Source organism: Geotrypetes seraphini, chromosome 13, assembly GCF_902459505.1.
Source record: "Geotrypetes seraphini chromosome 13, aGeoSer1.1, whole genome shotgun sequence".
NCBI classification, from domain to species: domain Eukaryota; kingdom Metazoa; phylum Chordata; class Amphibia; order Gymnophiona; family Dermophiidae; genus Geotrypetes; species Geotrypetes seraphini.
The window spans coordinates 54,464,971-54,485,230 of NC_047096.1; the positions used below are offsets into that span (position 1 = coordinate 54,464,971).

A 20,260-nucleotide genomic window follows, 5' to 3' on the forward strand; every position below is an offset into this window, starting at 1 on the left:
AAATAAGACTACTACTAGGAGTGCTATACTGGCAGAAGATGCTGGAAAGGGCAGGAGCAAATGGGGATCACTACTGTCCAAGGACCAGTTAGGGTGTCAAAGTCGGTCCTCGAGGGCCACAATCCAGTCGGGTTTTCAGGATTTCCACAATGAATATGCTAATAGATCTCATGCATATTCATTGGGCTGGATTGCGGCCCTTGAGAACCAACTTTGACACCTGTGCGCGGGTTAGACCAACAGGTACAAGGATTAATTCATAAGTCATGGCAACTACTTTTTTTTTCTTTTGAAAATGCACCAACACTGGAAATCTAATATATATTTGAAAGTATGTGACATGTACTTCTTAATGTCACCACCAGATGAGAGATGAATATGGTGGTCTCTGGTACTGGAGAAGCAAAAAACATGACATTTGAAATCATCATTTTATTATGGCATACAACATGAGCACTGTATGAGCTTATTCAAAAAACAGTGGCGAACAAAAGAGATCTCAGATAACCAATTCATTCCTCATCTCAGTACATACCAGTCCTGTAATGGAGCATAGCACAGTCATTGGTCTCAAAAAAACTCCACAAAAACCACCATCATAAATATCGTTTCAAAACGTAATCAAACTGAATAAAAATACAGCCAGGTACTTATCCTCACAGTTGTCCAAGACAGTTAATCACTGGTGTACATGAAACTTCCTCAAAGTCCTGTCGCATTAATCCTCCTTTTTTTCAAAGGCAAACAAACTCAAAGAGAAGAAAGAGAACTTCAGCCAAGCCTGACAGCGGCCTTGTTTCACTCCAAGCTATTTCAAGGGCTCTGGCCTTTTTTTCAAATTTACAGCGACCAACACTTTTCGTCCATGTATGACTCACTGGCACCTCACTATTATATTTTTATATGTATTACTAATTGAATAATAGTAGAAGTTCTGTTTATGTTTGGTTGAGAAATACTCTTAATCCCTTGGGGAGAATGCTTGAACTGAAAAACTACTATGATTACTGAAACTCTTTAAATAATGGACATCCGTATGAGCACTTAGTGGACAAACGAGGGAATGTGGGCTCGGGTAGTAGCTCTTAGGTGACTGGCACCAGACGTAAGTCTAAATGAGAACTGCCCCATACATCATTTAGTCCTTGGTTTGAATTTTTTGTGAGCACTTTGTACTTTACACCGCATTATATCTTTCTAAAAAAAATTGTTATACAGTGATTTTGTGACAGGTGTTTATTGATCCTGTATTTTTTCCTTTTTTCCTTGGTGTGAATGTTTGATTATGTTTTAAATGGAATGATGATTAGATTGATAATAACAAAAAGGACTAAATGATGATTGGGGCAGTTCTCATTTAGACTTACGTCTGGTGCCAGTCACCTATGAGTTATTACCCGAGCCCACATTCCCTTGTTTGTCCACTAAGGGCTCATACTGATGTCCATTATTTAAAGAGTTTCAGTAATCATAGTAGTTTTTCAGTTCAAGCATTCTCCCCAAGGGATTAAGAGTGTTAGCCAATTGTATGTTGGATTTGTGATTGGACTTATTGGCTTCAATATTGTCCAAAGGGTTATTTTTTGTGCTGTTTTTGGTTTGAGAAATACAACATGGACAACAAAGTACAAGTACAACCGGTTTCTCTGTTAACATCCTTCAACGTAGTCTCCCAGATTGTCTTGTGTATCATGCAATTCATGAGGGACACACTGTGAATGCTCAGTATTACAAGCCATTTCTGCAATACCAGCTGCATCGTGCAGTACGAGAGAAACATTCAGAACTGTTGCACAATGCCATAATCCCATATGACAATGCTTTGGAGGAAGGATGTTAACTGTTAAACATACTCACTCAAGGTGACTGTGTGCTTGGTTCAGTTAAATAGCTAATATTTATTACTTGTTTGTTAATAAATCAGAGACCACTGCACAACTCATCTCTCATCTGGTGGCAACATTAAGAAGTACATGTACACTTTCAAATGTATGCATTTGATTTCCAGTGCTGGGGCATTTTTGAGAGAAAAACATAGTTGCCATGACTTATGAATCAACCCTCCTCATATGTGCTGGTGGGTCCAGGAGGATTGGGGGGTGGGCTTCTGATGAGAGGTTAAGATGTGGATCTGGGGGCTGGGAAGTCTATGATTGATATTGGGAGTGGATGATGATCATTAGAGGTGGGTGGTTAAGGGAACAACACAATGGCCCTTTTTAGGCGTGAACTAAAAGCATCAATTTACAGCTTTGAGGCCCAATGCTCCCAGACCACTGGAATAATGCTGTTTGTGTTGTGACTCACAAGCAGCGTTATTTACTATGATAGTCAACAACCTGCAGTTGGAAGCATTGGCGGGGGAAAAACATATGGCATTTAAGTCAAGTAGTTAGACCTTCCAATTAATCCATACTTCTCTTAGTTACAGCTTCAATATTTCCTTAAGCAAGTGATGCGCCTATGGGAAGATCAGGTGGACAAATGGAATTTGCAAACTGTGGCTATTTAATTCTTCTATTTACCCAAGTTGGGTTCCAAATTTTGATCATGAGTTGGGTGGTTCTTTTCAGATAATTCCTGGGAAAGGTTTTTACTAAATAACTAATGTCAATCTCTAGTTGCCTTATTGATGCAATTTCTCTTTATCCTAGCCCAGGGGTAGGCAATTCCGGTCCTCGAGAGCTGGAGCCAGGTCAGGTTTTCAGGATATCCACAATGAATATGTATGAGATGGATTTGCATGCACTGCCTCCTTGAGATGCAAATCTATCTCATGCATATTTATTGTGGATATCCTGACAAACCTGACCTGGCTCTGGCTCTCGAGGACTGGAATTGCCTACCCCTGTCCTAGCCCATCGAATATCATGGACCACAGTTAAAACAGTGTTGATTGGGAAAATTAACAACAATCTTTACTGGTTTTGTCAGAGTAATATAGGAATTCAATTATATGTTTTGTGTGACTGCCCCAATATTCAAGGTTATTGAAATGCAGTTTGGATCAAACCCGTGACCATATTTCAACTTATTGATGTATTTTCCTTAAAGATAATAATTTGGAAACTTTTAGCTTCACAGTCCTTCACAGTGCAGCGCCTTAGACAGGAGACTTTTATGTCTGCTCATTTTTGATTTTGATTATTCTATCCAATCTGGTTTTTTGATATTTCACATACCAAAATAAGAACATAAGCAATGCCTCTGCTGGGTCAGACCTGAGGTCCATCGTGCTCAGCAGTCTGCTCATGCGGCGGCCCAACAGGTCCAGGACCTGTGCAGTAATCCTCTATCTATACCCCTCTTTCCCCTTTTCCAGCAGGAAATTGAACCCCAGTACTGTACTTTCTTGAACCCCAGTACCGTACTCTGCCCTATTACACCCTCTGGAAGCACATTCCAGGTGTCCACCACACGTTGGGTAAAGAAGAACTTCCTAGCATTCGTTTTGAATCTGTCCCCTTTCAACTTTTCTGAATGCCCTCTTGTTCTTTTATTATTTGAAAGTTTGAAGAATCTGTCCCTCTATACTCTCTCTATGCCCTTCATGATCTTGTAAGTCTCTATCATATCCCCTCTAAGTCTCCTCTTCTCCAGGGAAAAGAGACCCAGTTTCTCCAATCTCTCAGCGTATGGAAGGTTTTCCAACCCCTTTATCAGACGTGTTGCTCTCCTCTGAACCCTCTCGAGTAATGCCATGTCCTTCTTAAGGTACGGCGACCAATATTGGATGCAGTACTCCAAATGCGGACGCACCATCGCCCGATACAATGGCAGGATAACTTCTTTCATTCTGGTTGTAATACCCTTCTTAATTATACCTAGCATTCTGTTTGCCTTCTTAGCGGCCGCTGTGCACTGTGCCGTCAGTTTCATTGTCATGTCCACCATTACCCCCAAGTCCCTTTATTGGGTACTCTCATTTAATAACATCCCTCCCATCGTATAGTTGTACCTCGGGTTTCTGTTTCCCACATGTAATACTTTACATTTCTCAACGTTGAACTTCATTTGCCATCTCGTCGCCCATTCCCCTAGTTTGTTCAAGTTCCTTTGCAATTCTTCGCAGTCCTCTTTAGTCCGAGCTCCACTAAATAGTTTGGTGTCATCCGCAAATTTTATTATCTCACACTTCGTCCCTGTTTCTAGATCATTTATGAATATATTAAATAGCAGCGGCCCTTCACTCCTACCCTCTGTTTCCTACACGCCAACCAGTTTCTGATCCATCTATGTACGTCTCCTTCTACCCCATGGTTCTTCAGTTTCCAGATTAGGCGTTCATGGGGTATCTTGTCAAAGGCTTTTTGGAAATCTAGATATATGATGTCTATGGGGTCTTCTTTGTCCATCCATTTGTTAATTCCTTTGAAGAAGTGCAATAAGTTCATTAGGCATGATCTCCCCTTGCAGAAACCATGTTGGCTGGTTATCAGAAGTTCGTTTCTTTCCAAATGTTCATCGATGTTTTCTTTTATCAGTGCTTCCGCCATTTTCCCCGGAACCGAGGTCAGACTCATCGGTCTGTAGTTTCCTGGGTCACCTCTTGATCCCTTTTTAAAGATGGGCGTAATGTTGGCTATCTTCCAGTCCTCCGGGATCATGCCTGTTTTCAGGGATAGATTGCAAATTTGCTGCAGTAGTTCCGCTATCTCCTCCTTTAATTCTTTTAGAACCTTGGATTGGATTCCATCTGGACCCGGGGATTTGTCAGCTTTTAGTTTTTCTATCTGCCTGCGTACATCTTCAAGGCTCACTTCCATGGATGTTAATTTTTCTGCTTGATTTCCATTGAAGAATTGCTCAGGTTCCAGTATGTTGGATGTGTCTTCATTTGTAAATACAGACTAAAAGAACATGTTAAGTCTTTCTGCCACTTCTTTCTCCTCCTTCACCACTCCGTCGTCCAGCGTTCCCACCTCCTCCCTAGCCGGTTGTTTCCCTTTAACATATCTAAAGAACGGTTTGAAATTTCATGCTTCCCTGGCTAGCCTCTCTTCATACTCTCTTTTGGCTTTTCGAACCACTCGGTGACATTCTTTTTGATACTTCCTGTGCTCTTTCCAATTCCCCTCAGTTTTGTCCTTTTACCATTTCCTGAATGAAATTTTCTTATTGCCTATCGCTTCCTTCACTATTTTAGTTATCCACGCTGGGACTTTTGTTTGACTCTTTTTGCACCCCTTTCAGAATCTGTGGATATACAGATTTTGCGCCTCGTTCACCGTGTTCGTGAGAAAAGACCAGGCATTTTTTGGAAGTGTTCCTAAGTTTCTTCCTTACCATTTCCCACATTGCTTCGTGGTTTGGGACCCCTGAGGAAGAAGTGTTTCTTCAAAACATGGACTGTGTTGGGTCCGGTCCACCAGGATATTAGGACCAGTTCTTTGGATACAATTATTGTAGCTTATGTATTTTTATCTATATATGTCATATATGTTATAAAGATTTTTGTCATTTTAATAAATTCCTGCGCCTTGTACATTCCCCTGCAGTTTTCATTTGGTTTTTGCTTTGGATCTTCACTGCAGGTTCTGTTGGTTCTTTTTGCTTTGTCTTTAAAAAGGAAGCATTTTAATCCTCCTTTAAATTTATTAGTGTTTTGTTCTGCCCTGATGTTAATTGGAAGAGAGTTCCAGATCAAGGGAGCTGTTACAGAGAAAATAGAGGCCTGATGAGTACTTATGATTTTTAACGTAAAATAGATGTTGAGAGGTGGATCTTAGGATTCTGGGTAGGTCATGTGGGATCAGGAGTCTATCTATGAAGGCGGGTTCCTTGGTCTTTGGGGTTTAAATGTTAAGAAGCTGGTTGCAGTTCTTAGGGAACAGACATATATCTCTACCACAACAAACTGGTCATCCCATGAAAAATTTTATATTGGAATGACTGTCTACTAGATTGATAGAGTCTTTGGGAAGGAAGTCTGCTTGTCTTGTCTTAAGACCAGTTCTGGAAGATATTCTGAGCTTGCTATCAGATGAAAAATTGTTAGAACAGCAACAGACAATGATTCCAACTTTGTGAAAACCTTCTTTTTAACTGGACAGCATGATGATAATAATGAAGACAAAGATGAAGATGCAAGTGATGAATTAGCACTACTTCTAATGCAGATGATAATGTCAATAATGATGCTAAAGTATTCTTTGCTATAGGGAAGTCAAGGGTTTCAGAGATTCCCTTGATTAAAACCTATAGACCCAGTCAGAAGACATCAGTAGTATTGCAACCTGGCCTGATGTGAAGGAACTTTTTATCAGTCTGAACACTCTACTTCCTGCTAGTGTAGTTGTCGAACACCTTATCAGCTGTGTTGGATTAATGACTCACAAGCACAGTCGCATGAATGACATTCATTTTCAAAAATTTAGGTATATCAAAAGCAAAGTGGATTGAATTGAGCAATAAAGTTATTTGCATAAAACCATTAGTAATAGCTGCATTCCTTGTAATTGGGGTACTTTTACTTTTTACCTAACAAAGTATTAGGCAATAACTTTTTTACTTTGACATAAGTAAATTTTTAAATGTGTTCTTCACCGTACTTTTGCTTTTACGTAAGTATTAAAATATGCATTTATTTTTACTTGTACTTAAGAACTTTGGCCTTGTACTTTAAACAACACTTTTTCTTAGATTCCCTTGTAAATGCCTGGTCAATTATGGGAATAATAGATATATTTTTCAGGGCTCTTCTCATCTATTGTCTTTTTTGTTAGATAAACCTGTACCTCAAGGAACTAATTCTTAATTTTATTATAAATAGGTTGTGTTGTTAGAGTATACTGTAATATAATTGCTTGTTAGCAGCATAAGCAACTGAACTGATCATTCCTTACAATGTGGACATTATGATTTATTTTTTTCCTAGTTATGCATTGTTTTATTGCATTGACTTATTATGCATTGCTTATTTATTTTCATTTTCCTTATTTTGCTTTGTTGTATATACAGTAAAACCTTGGATTGCAAGTGTTTTGCAAAACAAGCAAAATATTTTATTAAATTTTAACTTGATATACAAGCAATGTCTTGCAATACAAGTACATACAGTATTTTATATTAAAGTTTTTGGGTTGTAGAATGAATCGTTTGAGTTTCCATTATTTCTTATAGGAAACTTTGCTTTGATATACGAGTGTTTTGGATTACAAGCATGCTTTCGGAACAAATTATGCTTGTAAACCAAGGTTTTACTGTAATTGATTTTAAAAAAGTATAAATAAATAAAAAAGAAACAGTGATTTTCATTTTTTGTTTTGTAGAAGTTTGAAGACTCTGTTTTGAAAAGCTTTTGAGGGGTGCTTAGATTGTACTAATTTTAATAAATACTTTTTTTTATTTTTCAACTTTAGATCAGTTTTTGATATGCAATATTTGATGGTTATGTAAACCAGTTCAGGACCTTTTTTAGGGTAGAAGTGGTTTATTAGAAAACCAAATAGAATAGAAGAAAGCAATTTTCACAGCACTTTAAACTCTGAAACTAAACATGTCCAAGACTGAGCTGCTTATCTTTCCTCCTAAACCCTCTGCTCCTCTCCTTCCATTCTCCATCTCTGTAAATAATACTATTATTGTTCCAGTCTCTTCTGCTCACAACTTTGGAGTCGTCTTCGACTTCTATCTCTCATTTTCTACAAACAACTAAAGCCTGTCGCTTCTGTCTCTATAACATCACCAAAATTTGTGCCTTCCTCTCTGAGCACCCCACCCGGACCCTTGTCTACACTCACATAATCTCATGTTTATACAAATACAGTTTACTTCTAACAGGTCTCCCGCTGAACTACCTCTTCCCCTGCAATCTGTGTAAAACTCTGATGCACGACTTATCTTCTTCCAACCTTGCTACGCTCACTTTACCCTTCTCCTCAAATCACTTTATTGACTCCCTATCCGCCTTCGCATATAGTTCAAACTCCTATTACTAACCTACAAGTGTGTTCATGCCGCAGCCTCTCAGTATCTCTCCTCTCTTATATCTTCTTATACGCCTCCCCGAGAACTCCGTTCCCCAGAAAAGCTGCTTTTATCTGTACCCTTCTCCTCCACTGCCTATTCCAGACTTCATTCTATTCGTCTAGCTGCCCTGTATGCCTGGAATAAACTACCTGAGTTTGTCCATCACACCGCTTCCCTTGTTTAAAAGTAGACTGAAAACTCTCCTATTTGATATAGCCTTCAATTCATAACCCTACTCTCTACTGCTCACTCTTCACCACCCTATTCAACAGATTAACCATCACTTCTAACTGAATCCCCCACTCTGGCTTCCTGTTTGTTTGTCTTGTCTGCTCAGATTTTAAGCTCTTTCGAGCAGGGACTGTCTCCTTCATAACTCTATACAACGCGGAGTACATCTGGTTGCAATGATGATTCTTTGTAGGTGTAGTGAGACAGAGAGAGTGAGAGAAGCTGAGAGAGTGCTTGTGTGTGAGAGAGAGAAAGTGTAAGAGTAACAGCTAGAGAGAGTGTGAGTGAGAAAGGGTGTGAGAGTGACCTCTAGAGTTTGTGATTAAGAGAGTAAGAGAGTGTGTGAGTGATAGAGTGTGTGATGGGGGAAAGAAGGGATCCAAATTACTACCCATGGGAGACGGAGGCTCTGGTGGAGCTGTGCCTCAGTTATAGGAGGCACCTCTTTGAGTATCATGACAGGAGCCCCCCCCCCCCCCTTTGAGGGCCTAGTGTTTCATCATGAGCACCCTCCAGAGGTGAGTGCCAGCCAGTGGCCTCTACTATCTAAGCCCTAGACATAGACAGCCTGTGCTCCTCAGACGCTCAAAAGCTGATAGGAGACCCACATAACATCAATGGCCTCCTAATATGACCCCACATGCACCCCCAACCCTCCCTGCAAGCAGCCTGCCATTAGTTGTCCAAGGCCACATGTAGAGCATTGCACAGCATGTCACAAGTAACAATCATGTTTGTGAAGGCCCATCTCCTGACCCCATTCTTCACCAACTTGTGTCTTGCAGGCACTTCGGCATCCACCGAGACCTGAAATCTCTCAGATGTCACTATAGGTGGGTGCGGTATGTGAACCCGGCCTACAACCTTTCTGGTCTCCCATCATGCCCTAGCCATGAAGTGCCTACCTCTTCTCTCTATCCCTCAACCAAAGAGATGGCATGGGAAGAATTGTGGGCAGGGGAAGGCATATATCCACCAGTAACCATCAGTTTTAAATACATAAGAACATAAGAACATAAGAAATGCCTCTGCTGGGTCAGACCCGAGGTCCATCGTGCCCAGCAGTCCGCTCACGTGGCGGCCCAACAGGTCCAGGACCTGTGCAGTAATCTTCTATCTATACCCCTCTATCCCCATTTCCAGTAGGAATTTGTCCAATCCTTTCTTGAACCCCAGTACCGTACTCTGCCTTATAATGTCCTCTGGAAGCGCATTCCAGGTGTCCACCACACGTTGGGTAAAGAAGAACTTCCTAGCATTTGTTTTGAATCTGTCCCCTTTCAACTTTTCCGAATGCCCTCTTGTCTTCCACACACTCATATATTGTTCATTGCTGCAGCTGGGGAAAAAAATAAACACAGTCACCACATACACCAACAGTCACCACATACACCAACAGTAGGTATCAAACCCCCAAAGCTTAGCACTACAGTACCTCAGCCCAAAACACTACACCACACAATCAGCTGACAGAAGGCAATGGGGTAAACGACCATACAATGATAGTGAGCACTCATTATACCATGGCCCCTCATAATGATAACCCCCTCACACACCCCAAACCACACTCATTGCATAAACCACAGTCAACTCCACAAGTTGGGGGTGCTGCCTTGCAAGAAATACCTGAAAGTCCAAAACCAGCAACCCAGTACACATAGGCCAACACCAGCAGGCTGAGGAGGAGGGCCAGGAAGAGGAGGTGGAGATCGACCAAGAGGCCTGGGAGGTGTCATGCCAGGACAAAGAGGACCCCTGGGTAAACATGCCGCCCCTGGAGGATGAAGAGAATGAGGAGGAGGAGGCAGAGGAGCCTTGGGGGCTGCCCTTCCATCCCCAAGAACCTGATGCTATGTCAGTGCCCCCTACAGAGCCCCCCTCCTCTGGAGCCCCATATGCAGCTCCTACAGGAGTTACAACAAAATAGTCTCGTCCTCAACCAGATTGTACAACTCCTGCAGTAGCTGTTGGAAGTATTCTAGCAGCCTTATTAGACTGGTCAGAGGGGCACAACAGTGACCATACTGGACAGTCCAACAGTCTATCGAGGGTCAGATTCTGTTTCCAACTGTGGCCTATCCAGCTCACATGTAGCTGGAAACATCCCAGTGCCCAAAAAGGACATTATAAGGCCTATCCTTCCCATATTCTGTGGACTTTACCAAATGCATTTCATCAGGACATATGGATATATGCGTTGGGACATTATCAGCCTACCTGATGTTATTTGCTGTTATGCTAAATGCTGTCACCACGTTATCTGCCTATAATTGCAAGAGCAGATTTATTATGCTGAAAAGCTAATTACAAGGTGGTGTTTGCAATTGTTTTTTGAAAATGTGTGTCCCAATCCTGAGACTACAGTAGGGAGATATAAATTTGCTGGACCTATGTTCCCCGCAAAGGAAGAGTACCCTTCCCTGAGTTATGAAATAGTGCTACAGAGCACTGTAGGCTATCAGCAGAACTGAAATCTCCCCAAAATAATAAAGGCTATTCAGTACCTCTTGGAATAAAATGTGCTGAAGCCCGAGTAATTACTGACACCTTGAGAAAATGCTCACTGAATAGAGAATAGAGAAATAAACTATTTGAGGGTCAGAAAGGATATTCTTCTTTGAACAGGTCAGACATTGTTAAAAACGTTGCTTTAATTGGACTGTGTTGCTCCAATTAGACTAATTTGATATCATTTTGGCTTTAAGAAGCAATTTTTCTATGCCTATTCTTGTGGTACTCTTTTGTTAACAAGTATTATAGTATGTCTATATTAATTTGTATTTTCTCCAAATGTGGAAGCATTAATATTATATACTTAACAATAAAAAGTAACATAAAAATTACTATTATTATTAATAAAAACTCAGAGTTTCAAAATTCTTGACAGACCATTTTTCTCCACTCATGTTGTTTCACTGACCTGGACCTGAGACCACAGAGCAGGTCACTGAAGCAGCTTAGAGGCCAAAGGGACCATGACCACGCACCCAGCAGAATAATGCATGTGGCCTTGGAAAATGTACAAAGAGATGTTTCCGGGATACATGTGATAGAAGGGACATGTAAAGAATGTTTATTAATCCAAACATGTCAAGGTCATGTTGTGAAAAACAAGTTATCAACAGCAGTGAGATGGTATATCAAGATGACAACTGTTTTCAAGGCTGCTGCGGTAAAAGCTCTGACGAGCGATCTGCAATAAAAAAAAACCTTAACGCAGCTTGATAAAAGGGGGCCTTAATTTCTTTTTCTCAAGATGTGACAATGTGGGTAACCAAAGATTATTCACATATTGTTCTTTGTCTCTATTGTGTCTCTTCTATGTGCAACAGTTTGTAAAGCTCCCTGAAGATTTCACAGATTTTCTCTGATGTTTGCAGAATACCAAGATGAATTTAGAGGGCAATTCTATAACTGGGCACTCCAATGCCACAGTGACAGCCTATCCTATAATGGCATATGAACACCCAGATTCTTAGCCTAAACTGGCATCAATGTGCCTGTATTTATAGTAGCTAGAGATCTAGTTTAACTGTGGTAACGAAAATATGGCAAGAGCATGTGTAACTTTATGTATTCTGTTGCAATTCCACCCATGCCCCTCCCATGTTCTGCCAACATGAATGCCTCTTTGCATTGTACACTAATCTCCTGGATTTTATGTGTGGTGCTGAAATATTGGCACTGAAATTTCTGTGCAGATCCAAGAGTTAATGAGTTACCAAGAATGAATTAATGTGCCTTAACAATCCATAATTGTACTTAATTGGCACTCATTTGGATTTGCATGCACATCTGCTTGTAACATAACATAGCTTTATTCTTCTATACTGCCACAATCAAATGATTTCTAGGCAGTTTACACAGAAGAGAAACTGGACAATCAGCAAAATACAAAACATTAGTAATAAAAGTACACCATGTTACCTAAAGGATAGACAATGTAAAACTTTTGTTGGGAATAAAACTTCAGTTAAGAGATACATTTATCAAATAGTACAGTCTTAATCTCTTTTCGAAATGCGCTGTAAGATTGTATGGTTCCGCTAATATCATTACCCAACCAGGACTGTTGTTTACTTGCTTGGAATGCTTGCATCCTATCCAAAAAAGACCTATATCTACAGTCAATGATCTTTGGTTATCCTTGTAGGGCTGTATAGCACGAAATAAGATAAAAGATAGGTAGGGGCTAATCTCCATAGCAGCTTAAAACAAATACAAGAGAACTTAAATATTACTCGTGCTTCTACTGGTAGCCAGTGCAGCATTCAGTAATAAGGGCTGATATGATCATTTTTCTTCAGCCCAAATATCAGACGGACAGCCGTATTCTGCACTATTCTCAGTTTTCTCAATATTTTCTTTGGTACTCCCAAATAAACAATGTTACAATAGTTCAGTGTAGATAGCACCAGTGCCTGAACCAATAATCTAAAGGATGGAGGATCAAAATACTTTTTGATGGTCTTTAGTTTCCATAGCGCAAAAAAGCACTTCTTCACCACTAAATTTGTGTGTTCTACCAAAGTTAAATGGGAGTCTAAAGTGACTCCTAATATTTTTATCGATTTAGAAATTGGATAGTCATGATGAAGCGATGTTCTAGTTATTTTATCATTTGGACTTGCTAGAAATATTTTTGTCTTTTCTGTATTTAGCTTCAACTTAAAATTGATTGTCCATTGTTCTTTTTCAGTCATGATTTGAGAAATTTGTTCTAAAATTTAATTAGTTATATTATTTAAAGGAATTAAAATGGAGATATCTGCCTATATATGTAAAAATTTAAGTTCAGCTTCTGTAGTAAATGTCCTAAGGGAGAAATGTAAATGTTAAACAATGTGGGTGACAACGGGGAACCCGGAGGTACCCCAGATGGATTAACCTTGAGCGCCTAAATCCCATACCCCGAAATTCTATATATGGTGCCTAGAAAATAAGCATCGATCAGAGCGGTGCTTAATGCAGTTCTATAAAAGGCACTCACCATAAATAGAATCACATTAACATTTAGGTGCATCCACTTAAGCCAATGAAAACCAGGCCTAAATACCTAAGTTGTGCATGGATCAGGCATATTCTGTAACAGTGCACCTAACTTTTAGGAGTGCCCATGATCTGCCCATGCTCCTCCCCTGGCCACGCCTCCTTCTGAGATTTGTGCACTAGAATTTACATTCATAATTTTATAGAATGCGCTTAGAAAGTTGTGCATGTAACTTTTAATTCGTGAAAATTAGCATCAATTAGTAGGTGCTAACTGACAATTTTCAGTGCTGATTAGCTTGTCAAGCAATTAAGTTACACTATACAGAATCCAGGCCATAGGGCTAGATTCACTAACCTGCCCGATCGGGCCCGATCCGGGCAGGTCCGCCGATTCACCAAACTGCAACATACAGATGGGGGCGATCAGAGCAATGCCCCCATCTGCCAGCACCTCCGGCCCAGCACCTCCTCAGTCCTAGGTCTTTTCAGGTGAGGTAAGGATGCATTTAGAACACAGGTTACCCTCACAGTTCTGAGTTTATTTCTCCTTTCCTTCAGAGCAGTTGACACCTCTGTCATTTCTCTTTCTTTCTTCCTCCCATCCCTAGATCCCACATATCTCCTTTTCTCTTTCTTCCTTCCATCCCTCTCCTTTTTCCCCAGGTAATATCTCTCTTTCTTGGGGTCCATTCTCTTTCTCTCTCTCTTCCCTTCCATCCCTCCCTCTCACAGTCCAGTATCTATCTTTCCCTCCGCTCCACCTCCATGAGCAGTGACACAAACTTGGTGGTGAGCAGCTCTTCTTGTGGTTGCTGAGGCTCACCACCTTGGTAGCATCTCCAGTTCTGCTTGTGGGCCTACAGCTCACTCCACCCAAGGTTTGGCAACTTCCCCCTCTCAATTCTTCACCTTCCAGGCTACCTTAAAGGTGGTCTTCTATGGGTCCCAGTAGCAGCAGTGACAGCATTGCTGCCATATGTTGCCTTTGGCCTGCTCTGAAGCTTTGTCCCTGGCCCGTCAAACTTCCTCTGACATCCTGTTTTTGCATGAGCAGGACTTTGGACCAGGCTACAGGCAGTATACACACAATGCTGCTGCTGCCGGGGACCAAGAAAAGACCATCTGTAAGGAGACTGGGACTGGATGAGGGGGGTGATGTTGAGTCACAGGTGAAGGTAAAGATGCCAGATTACGCCGAGGACAGGAATTAAAATGGAAGAGAGCAGAAGAGATGTTTGGAGGAGACAGGAGATGCTGCAATGTGATTAGCTTTTAAAATTGTGATTGATAATTAATGTATTAATTGCAGAGTTAATGGAGATTAGCTTGCAGTCCTATTGCAAATTCAAAAGAGAAATACAATAATGGGTGGGTTTTTAGAACTTAATGGAGTTCTTCAGGTCTTGTTAATTCTTAGCTTGCTTGCTTTCAGCGGACCCTCCCTTTAATGCATATCCAGCTGTGATCGGGGCTGCCGTGGCAGGCATGTTAGTGGCATCTGTGGCCAGTCTTCTGGGCTTTCAGTACATCGTCAGAAACCGGGAAAACAACCCAAGTGAGTGTTTAGGAGATCAAAAACCAAGAACACAGTCAAGTTGATATTTGTTGGAGGAAGACCATATGAGATAAACAATGTATCTAGTCAGAGATGGTTTTGTTAGCAAGGTTATGTGTTTAGATACAAACACATCCATTACTAATTGAACATCCATTGGAATGGTAGGAACTGTTGTAAATAATGCACATTTTGTCACATTAACACTTAACATGCCTTCCTGAATATGGCTATGTACAAGGCTTTATGAGTCCCCTGTTTCTAGATTAGGGCTTAAATGGATGTCTGTCTGGCCTACTGTAATATCTGAGTGCACTGATTGCAAGTAATCTCAGCTTCTTATCACAAAAGCTTCATTAGTAAGTTTTATTCAGAACTGGAATCGGGCCCAGATTGTTTTAAAGGTTGCGGAGGCAGTTGGCTATAGTGCTAGATTTTAAAGGTGTACCGGTAAATCCTCTGCTGCCATCCAGTCCTACAGTCAACCAGCACTAGGAATGGGCAGCCAGAAAATGTTTGTTTTGTGTGGTTTCCCATGTCATTCATGGGACTTTTCACTTTATTCATTTTTGTTTGGCTATTTTGACATTTTGGCAAAATGAATTCTACTTATTGCAGGAAAAAAAAAAATCACTATTTTATAAATCGTGCTTTAACTCCCCTCTTTTACAAACGCATAGCGTGGGTTTTAGCGCCGGCAGTGGCGGTAACTTTTCCGACACTCATAGGAATTTTATGAGCATTGGAGCAGTTACCGCCACTGCCTGCATTAAATCCCGTGCTATGCGTTTGTAAAAGAGGGGGTAAGTTAGGTGTGGTTTGTAGAATAGTGCTCATACCTGGGAACCAAGGCTAAATGTAGGCACTGAGGCCCTAAATCTATAATTATGTGCATAATTTATAGGGACACCCTGATCCACCCATGACCCGCTGCCTATTTCCATATCTCCTTTTTTGACTCACACATAAAAATTTGGTGCATATCCTCTGCCGAAATTTATACACCTGACCTGTATTTGAGTCTAATTAAGGCCAATAATTGCTTGTTAAAATGTCAATTATCAGTGTTCTGGCGCTTTTTATAGAATTAGAGGGTATATGGAAAGAGGGCGCACTATTTTAAAAAGATGGCACATTATTTTCTTGACAGGGTGCGCGTGCATGCATATTTGCTCATGTGCAGTAACTTGCGCATATGTAGTGGTTCCATTATTGGGAAAGAACAGGCCCTCTTTCCACCTAGTATGAGGGTTCTTCCAAAAGTTTCCGCGCTTTCATATTTTCACGGGAAATGGTTGAGGCGGGAAAAGTGGTAAGAGGTTGTTAGTAGGATGCTGAGAAAATGTATCGCAAAATAGATTGATTATGTGGAAAAGTGATGTAATCTTTTGAGATACTTAATAAACAGTGTTTAAAAATATCAAAGTGCAGAAATTTTTTTGAAGATCCCTCATACATACTATTATTGGTGAATGACAAAACATGGAAAGCCATGTTTTTTTCGTCTTCTTTTCATTTGGTAATGGTTTGCAACAACATAGGATCTGTTGCAAACACCAGCATTCTAAGTAGCAAAAAAAAAGGAAAAGTCACTGTGAAGTTTATGATTCACTTCAGATGCCCCAATCCTCATATGACACTTCCAGAGAGCTAGAAATTTATTCAGAAAGAAAGAAAGGGCCACTGCAGGGCCTATGAGTGTTTGCCAGCTCATAGGCCTCAAACTGACTTTTGCCTGCTTCTGTGAATGTCTGCTGAAGAATTCTTTCCGATGAAGGAGGTCACTGAACCATGAGGGCCCAAGAGGTGGAATGGGGGAAATGAGGGCAGGATCTGGGTAGAGACATTCTGGGGACAATGTGTCTCAGTGCTGAATTTTAAATCCAACCTGGACTGGAATGGGGGTTTAGGGCCATAGTGATGTACATTAGCGGAATCGTGAGGCCTATGTGACTTATAATTACATGCTGAATTTCAGAACACCAAAGCACACACTTAAAATTAAACTCTAATTCACAATGCAGTAAACTAAATCTTTGCAAATTACTCCATTCTTTTTGTTTTTCTAGGGTTGCACGATCTGTTCTTCAGACCGTAAGTAAACCAAGGAGGGAAAACATGCAGCTTGAAATACTTTCCAACATGGATGTTTGTAGTTGTGAGCTGGGGGGGGGGGGGGGCTATTTTAATGGTGTTTAGAGATATTTATAAGGGGGGGAGGGGAGTGCAGTGGTGTGGGATTGAATGTGTTGGGGGGGGGGGGGAATCAGGAGTATGATAGGATACCAGATATTCCGAGTGGCAGTCCCCGGGTTAAGAACTAATTACGTTTTTTAAAAACTGTCCTTAAATCGGATTTGTATGTAACTCAAAACTTATAGATTTTAAGATTCTTACTGCTTATCTCTGCTCCCAGCTGACAAAATGGCCAATTGTCCCTACCAATATTCCCTCTAAGGTACAGCATGCACAACCACAATCTGTTTTTAATGTGGCCATGCATCATTCCTGAATCTGCTGTAGAAGTGTCGGAGTCTCTTTAACTGGAAATACTGCTTGGTAAAATCAAATGAAACTGCATTCTTAAGTATGAGTCGTACTTAAGTCGGGCGTCTGTAACTTGGGGACTACCTGTATATTTGGGAGTAAGAGTGTGTGTGAACTGTGAAGGAGTATATGGGGAGGAGGGAAGAATGGATGTGTTTGGATGGTGAGGGAACTGTATGGGTGGCAAGCCCAGAGTCAGGCATAGGCAACAATAAGCAATCGTCTAGGGCACAAATACCTGGACTAAAAAGGAATACTGCTGTATGTTACACCAGTGGTCTCAAACTCAAACCCTTTGCAGGGCCACATTTTGGATTTGTAGGTACTTAGAGGGCCTCAGGAAAAAATAGTTAATGTCTTATTAAAGAAATGACAATTTTGCATGAGGAAAAACTCTTTTAGTTTATAAATCTTTCCTTTTGGCTAAGTCTTAATAATAATATTGTCATTTATAGCTAAAGAGAAATATGATCAAGAAACTGTTTTATTTTTCTTTTGTAATTATGATAAACATACCGAGGGCCTCAAAATAGTACCTGGTGGGCCGCATGTGGCCCCCGGGCCGCGAGTTTGAGACCACTGTGTTACACTGACAATCTTGCAGTATGCATGAGTGTTTTCTACTTTATATAAACCGAGAAGGAGCTTCATTTTACTATTGGTTTTGCATGGAAGTGTGTGTGTGAGATGTGTGTTGGGGGAGATGTGGTTTCATGTGTGTGTGATAAGCAGTAGCAGGGTTTAAAAAAGGGTTGGCTACTTTCCTAAAGCAAAAGTCCATAAGCCGTTATTAAGCTGAACTTGGTGAAATCCGCTGCTTATTCCTGGGATTCTCAAGTATAAAATCTGTTTTACTACGTGGGATCTTGCCAGGTACTTGAGACCTAGGTTGGCCATTGTTGGAAGCAGGATACTGGGCTTGATGGATCTTTGTTCTGTCCCAGTATGGCAACTCTTATGCTGTTAAGATGCATTTGCGTGCCATCTTTCACCAGCTGCTTCATATTGTCAGGACTGTACCAAGCTATAGTTGTACCCTATATGGTGCTTTTGGAATCTGTTATCAGCTCTGCAAGTCTCTGAAGCAGATTGGTTGAACGCTGGCTAATGTCGGACTTTGGAAATCTGGAATGATCATCTGAAATAAAATGTGCTCTTCAAATAATATAATAAATTTTTGATTGCATTGAGCACTATTGACATTGTAGAAAGACTGAAGGTTTTATACCTATGATTTTTTGCGGCTAGAGAATGATACAGGGACAAAATTGGCCCCATTCCCATGGGATTTATCTCTATCCCTATCCCATCCACGCAAGTTCTGTCCTTGTCCCTGCATAATGTTTGAGGTTTGTGCAGATGAAGACAGAGCTTGCAGAGACGGGGCAGGGACAGGCACAGAACTCATGGGGACAGGACAGGGATGGAGATAGGTCCCATGGAGATGGGGACAAATTGGTTCCCATGTCATTCTCTATTTTGCACTACAACAGGCTGTTAAACAGTGCCTGGGTGTTCTGAGACATTTTCCTTCCAGATTTATTTTATTTACTTCACTGTAAATGTTGATTCAGGATTGTTTTGTAACATTCGTGTATGGCCATTAATGAAAAGAAAATTGGAGGTTTTACAGCCATGGTAAAAAAGGCTGTTGCATGTAGGAATGACCAGCGTAAGGGTTTGCTAAGGCTAATTTTTACTGCAGTTATATAAAAAGACCCCTTTGAGAATTATCCTCGGTATATTGCTTCTGTTGTTCACAGTATTATATTTTAATCCCCAGGAAGGATAGATAATTCTCAAATTAAACTTTCCTACATTATCTTAAGATTTGTTAGCTCTCATACAATTTTTCTTAGTTAAGCTTTAAAAAAAAAAAAAAACCAATCCTTGCTCTTAGTACTGCCTATAAATGTTTTACTTCCTGGTGGTATTGTTGATGGACCCATGTAATTTGCTGATGTGGCACAAACAAAAAGGAACTGGAGAAATGCAACATTTGAGCATTTCTTATTATCTCCCTTCCAGGGCCCATGCTGAGGCTCGACAGCGTATCAGCATCCCTGAGGATGCAGAAACTTCAGCAAATGTGGAAGATGGGCTAAGAAGCACAGATGCAACATCAGAGCCAGCATCAGCGTCAGCTACACAACCTACATCTGGTAACTAAATCTGGGATCCAGCTGTCTCTGCAGATAGCCACTATATCCATGGGTGCTATGGGTGCTTGCACGCTCCTAATACCAGCTGTCTGATCTTCCTCCTCCCTTAGTTTCAAGTTTCGATTTATTTGCTATACCACAAATACAACCACAGTTAGTCTAAGCCAGTGTCTCGCAAACTTTCTGGCCGGTGGCACACTAACTCCAGTGCCCCTGCCGGAAGATACCCAGATATGTGCGGGTATCGACACAATGACGTCATGTGCATGCGTGATGTCATCGTGTCAACATCCGCACATGCGCAGAGACTCATTTGGCCACAACCCGCTTCGGTGGAGGGATCCGGGAGGTGCGGGTAGAGGAGGAGAGACGCCAGCCAGGAGGAGAATCATCTGCGCTGGCTGACGTCCTACAGGACGTGCCTCTCACCGCAGGAGGCATGTCTTGTAGGCAGTCAGCCGTTGTGGATGACTCTCTTCCTCACCAGTGTGTCGTGGCACACCTGAAATCTCAGGAGGCACACTGGTGTGCTGCAACACATAATTTGCGATACACTGGTCTAAGCGGTTTACAATGATAATATATTATTAACAGAAAAGTAAAACAAAAATTAAAAAGGTCATGCATGTAGGGAAAAAGAACCCGATGTTCAGCTACAAAATGGGAGGATCACTGCTAGGGGTAAGTAACCTTGAAAGAGACCTGGGAGTGATGGTGGACACGTCTTTAAAGGCGTCGGCACAGTGCGCCACAGCCTCAAGAAAAGCAAACAAAATGTTGGGTATCATTAAGAAGGGTATCA

At 41.0% G+C, this 20,260-nt stretch overlaps 1 protein-coding gene across 1 annotated transcript in view; it reads left to right on the forward strand.

The window, feature by feature from the left end:
* The window catches only part of VSIG10L2 (V-set and immunoglobulin domain containing 10 like 2), an 83,809-nt gene that overhangs the window by 60,787 nt on the left and 2,762 nt on the right, over window positions 1-20,260 (forward strand). Inside the window, exons 9-11 of the mRNA XM_033917550.1 lie at window positions 14,627-14,749; window positions 16,819-16,843; window positions 19,325-19,458. Of these exons, the coding sequence (XP_033773441.1) occupies window positions 14,627-14,749; window positions 16,819-16,843; window positions 19,325-19,458 (282 nt within the window). The remainder of the gene's footprint in view (window positions 1-14,626; window positions 14,750-16,818; window positions 16,844-19,324; window positions 19,459-20,260) is intronic.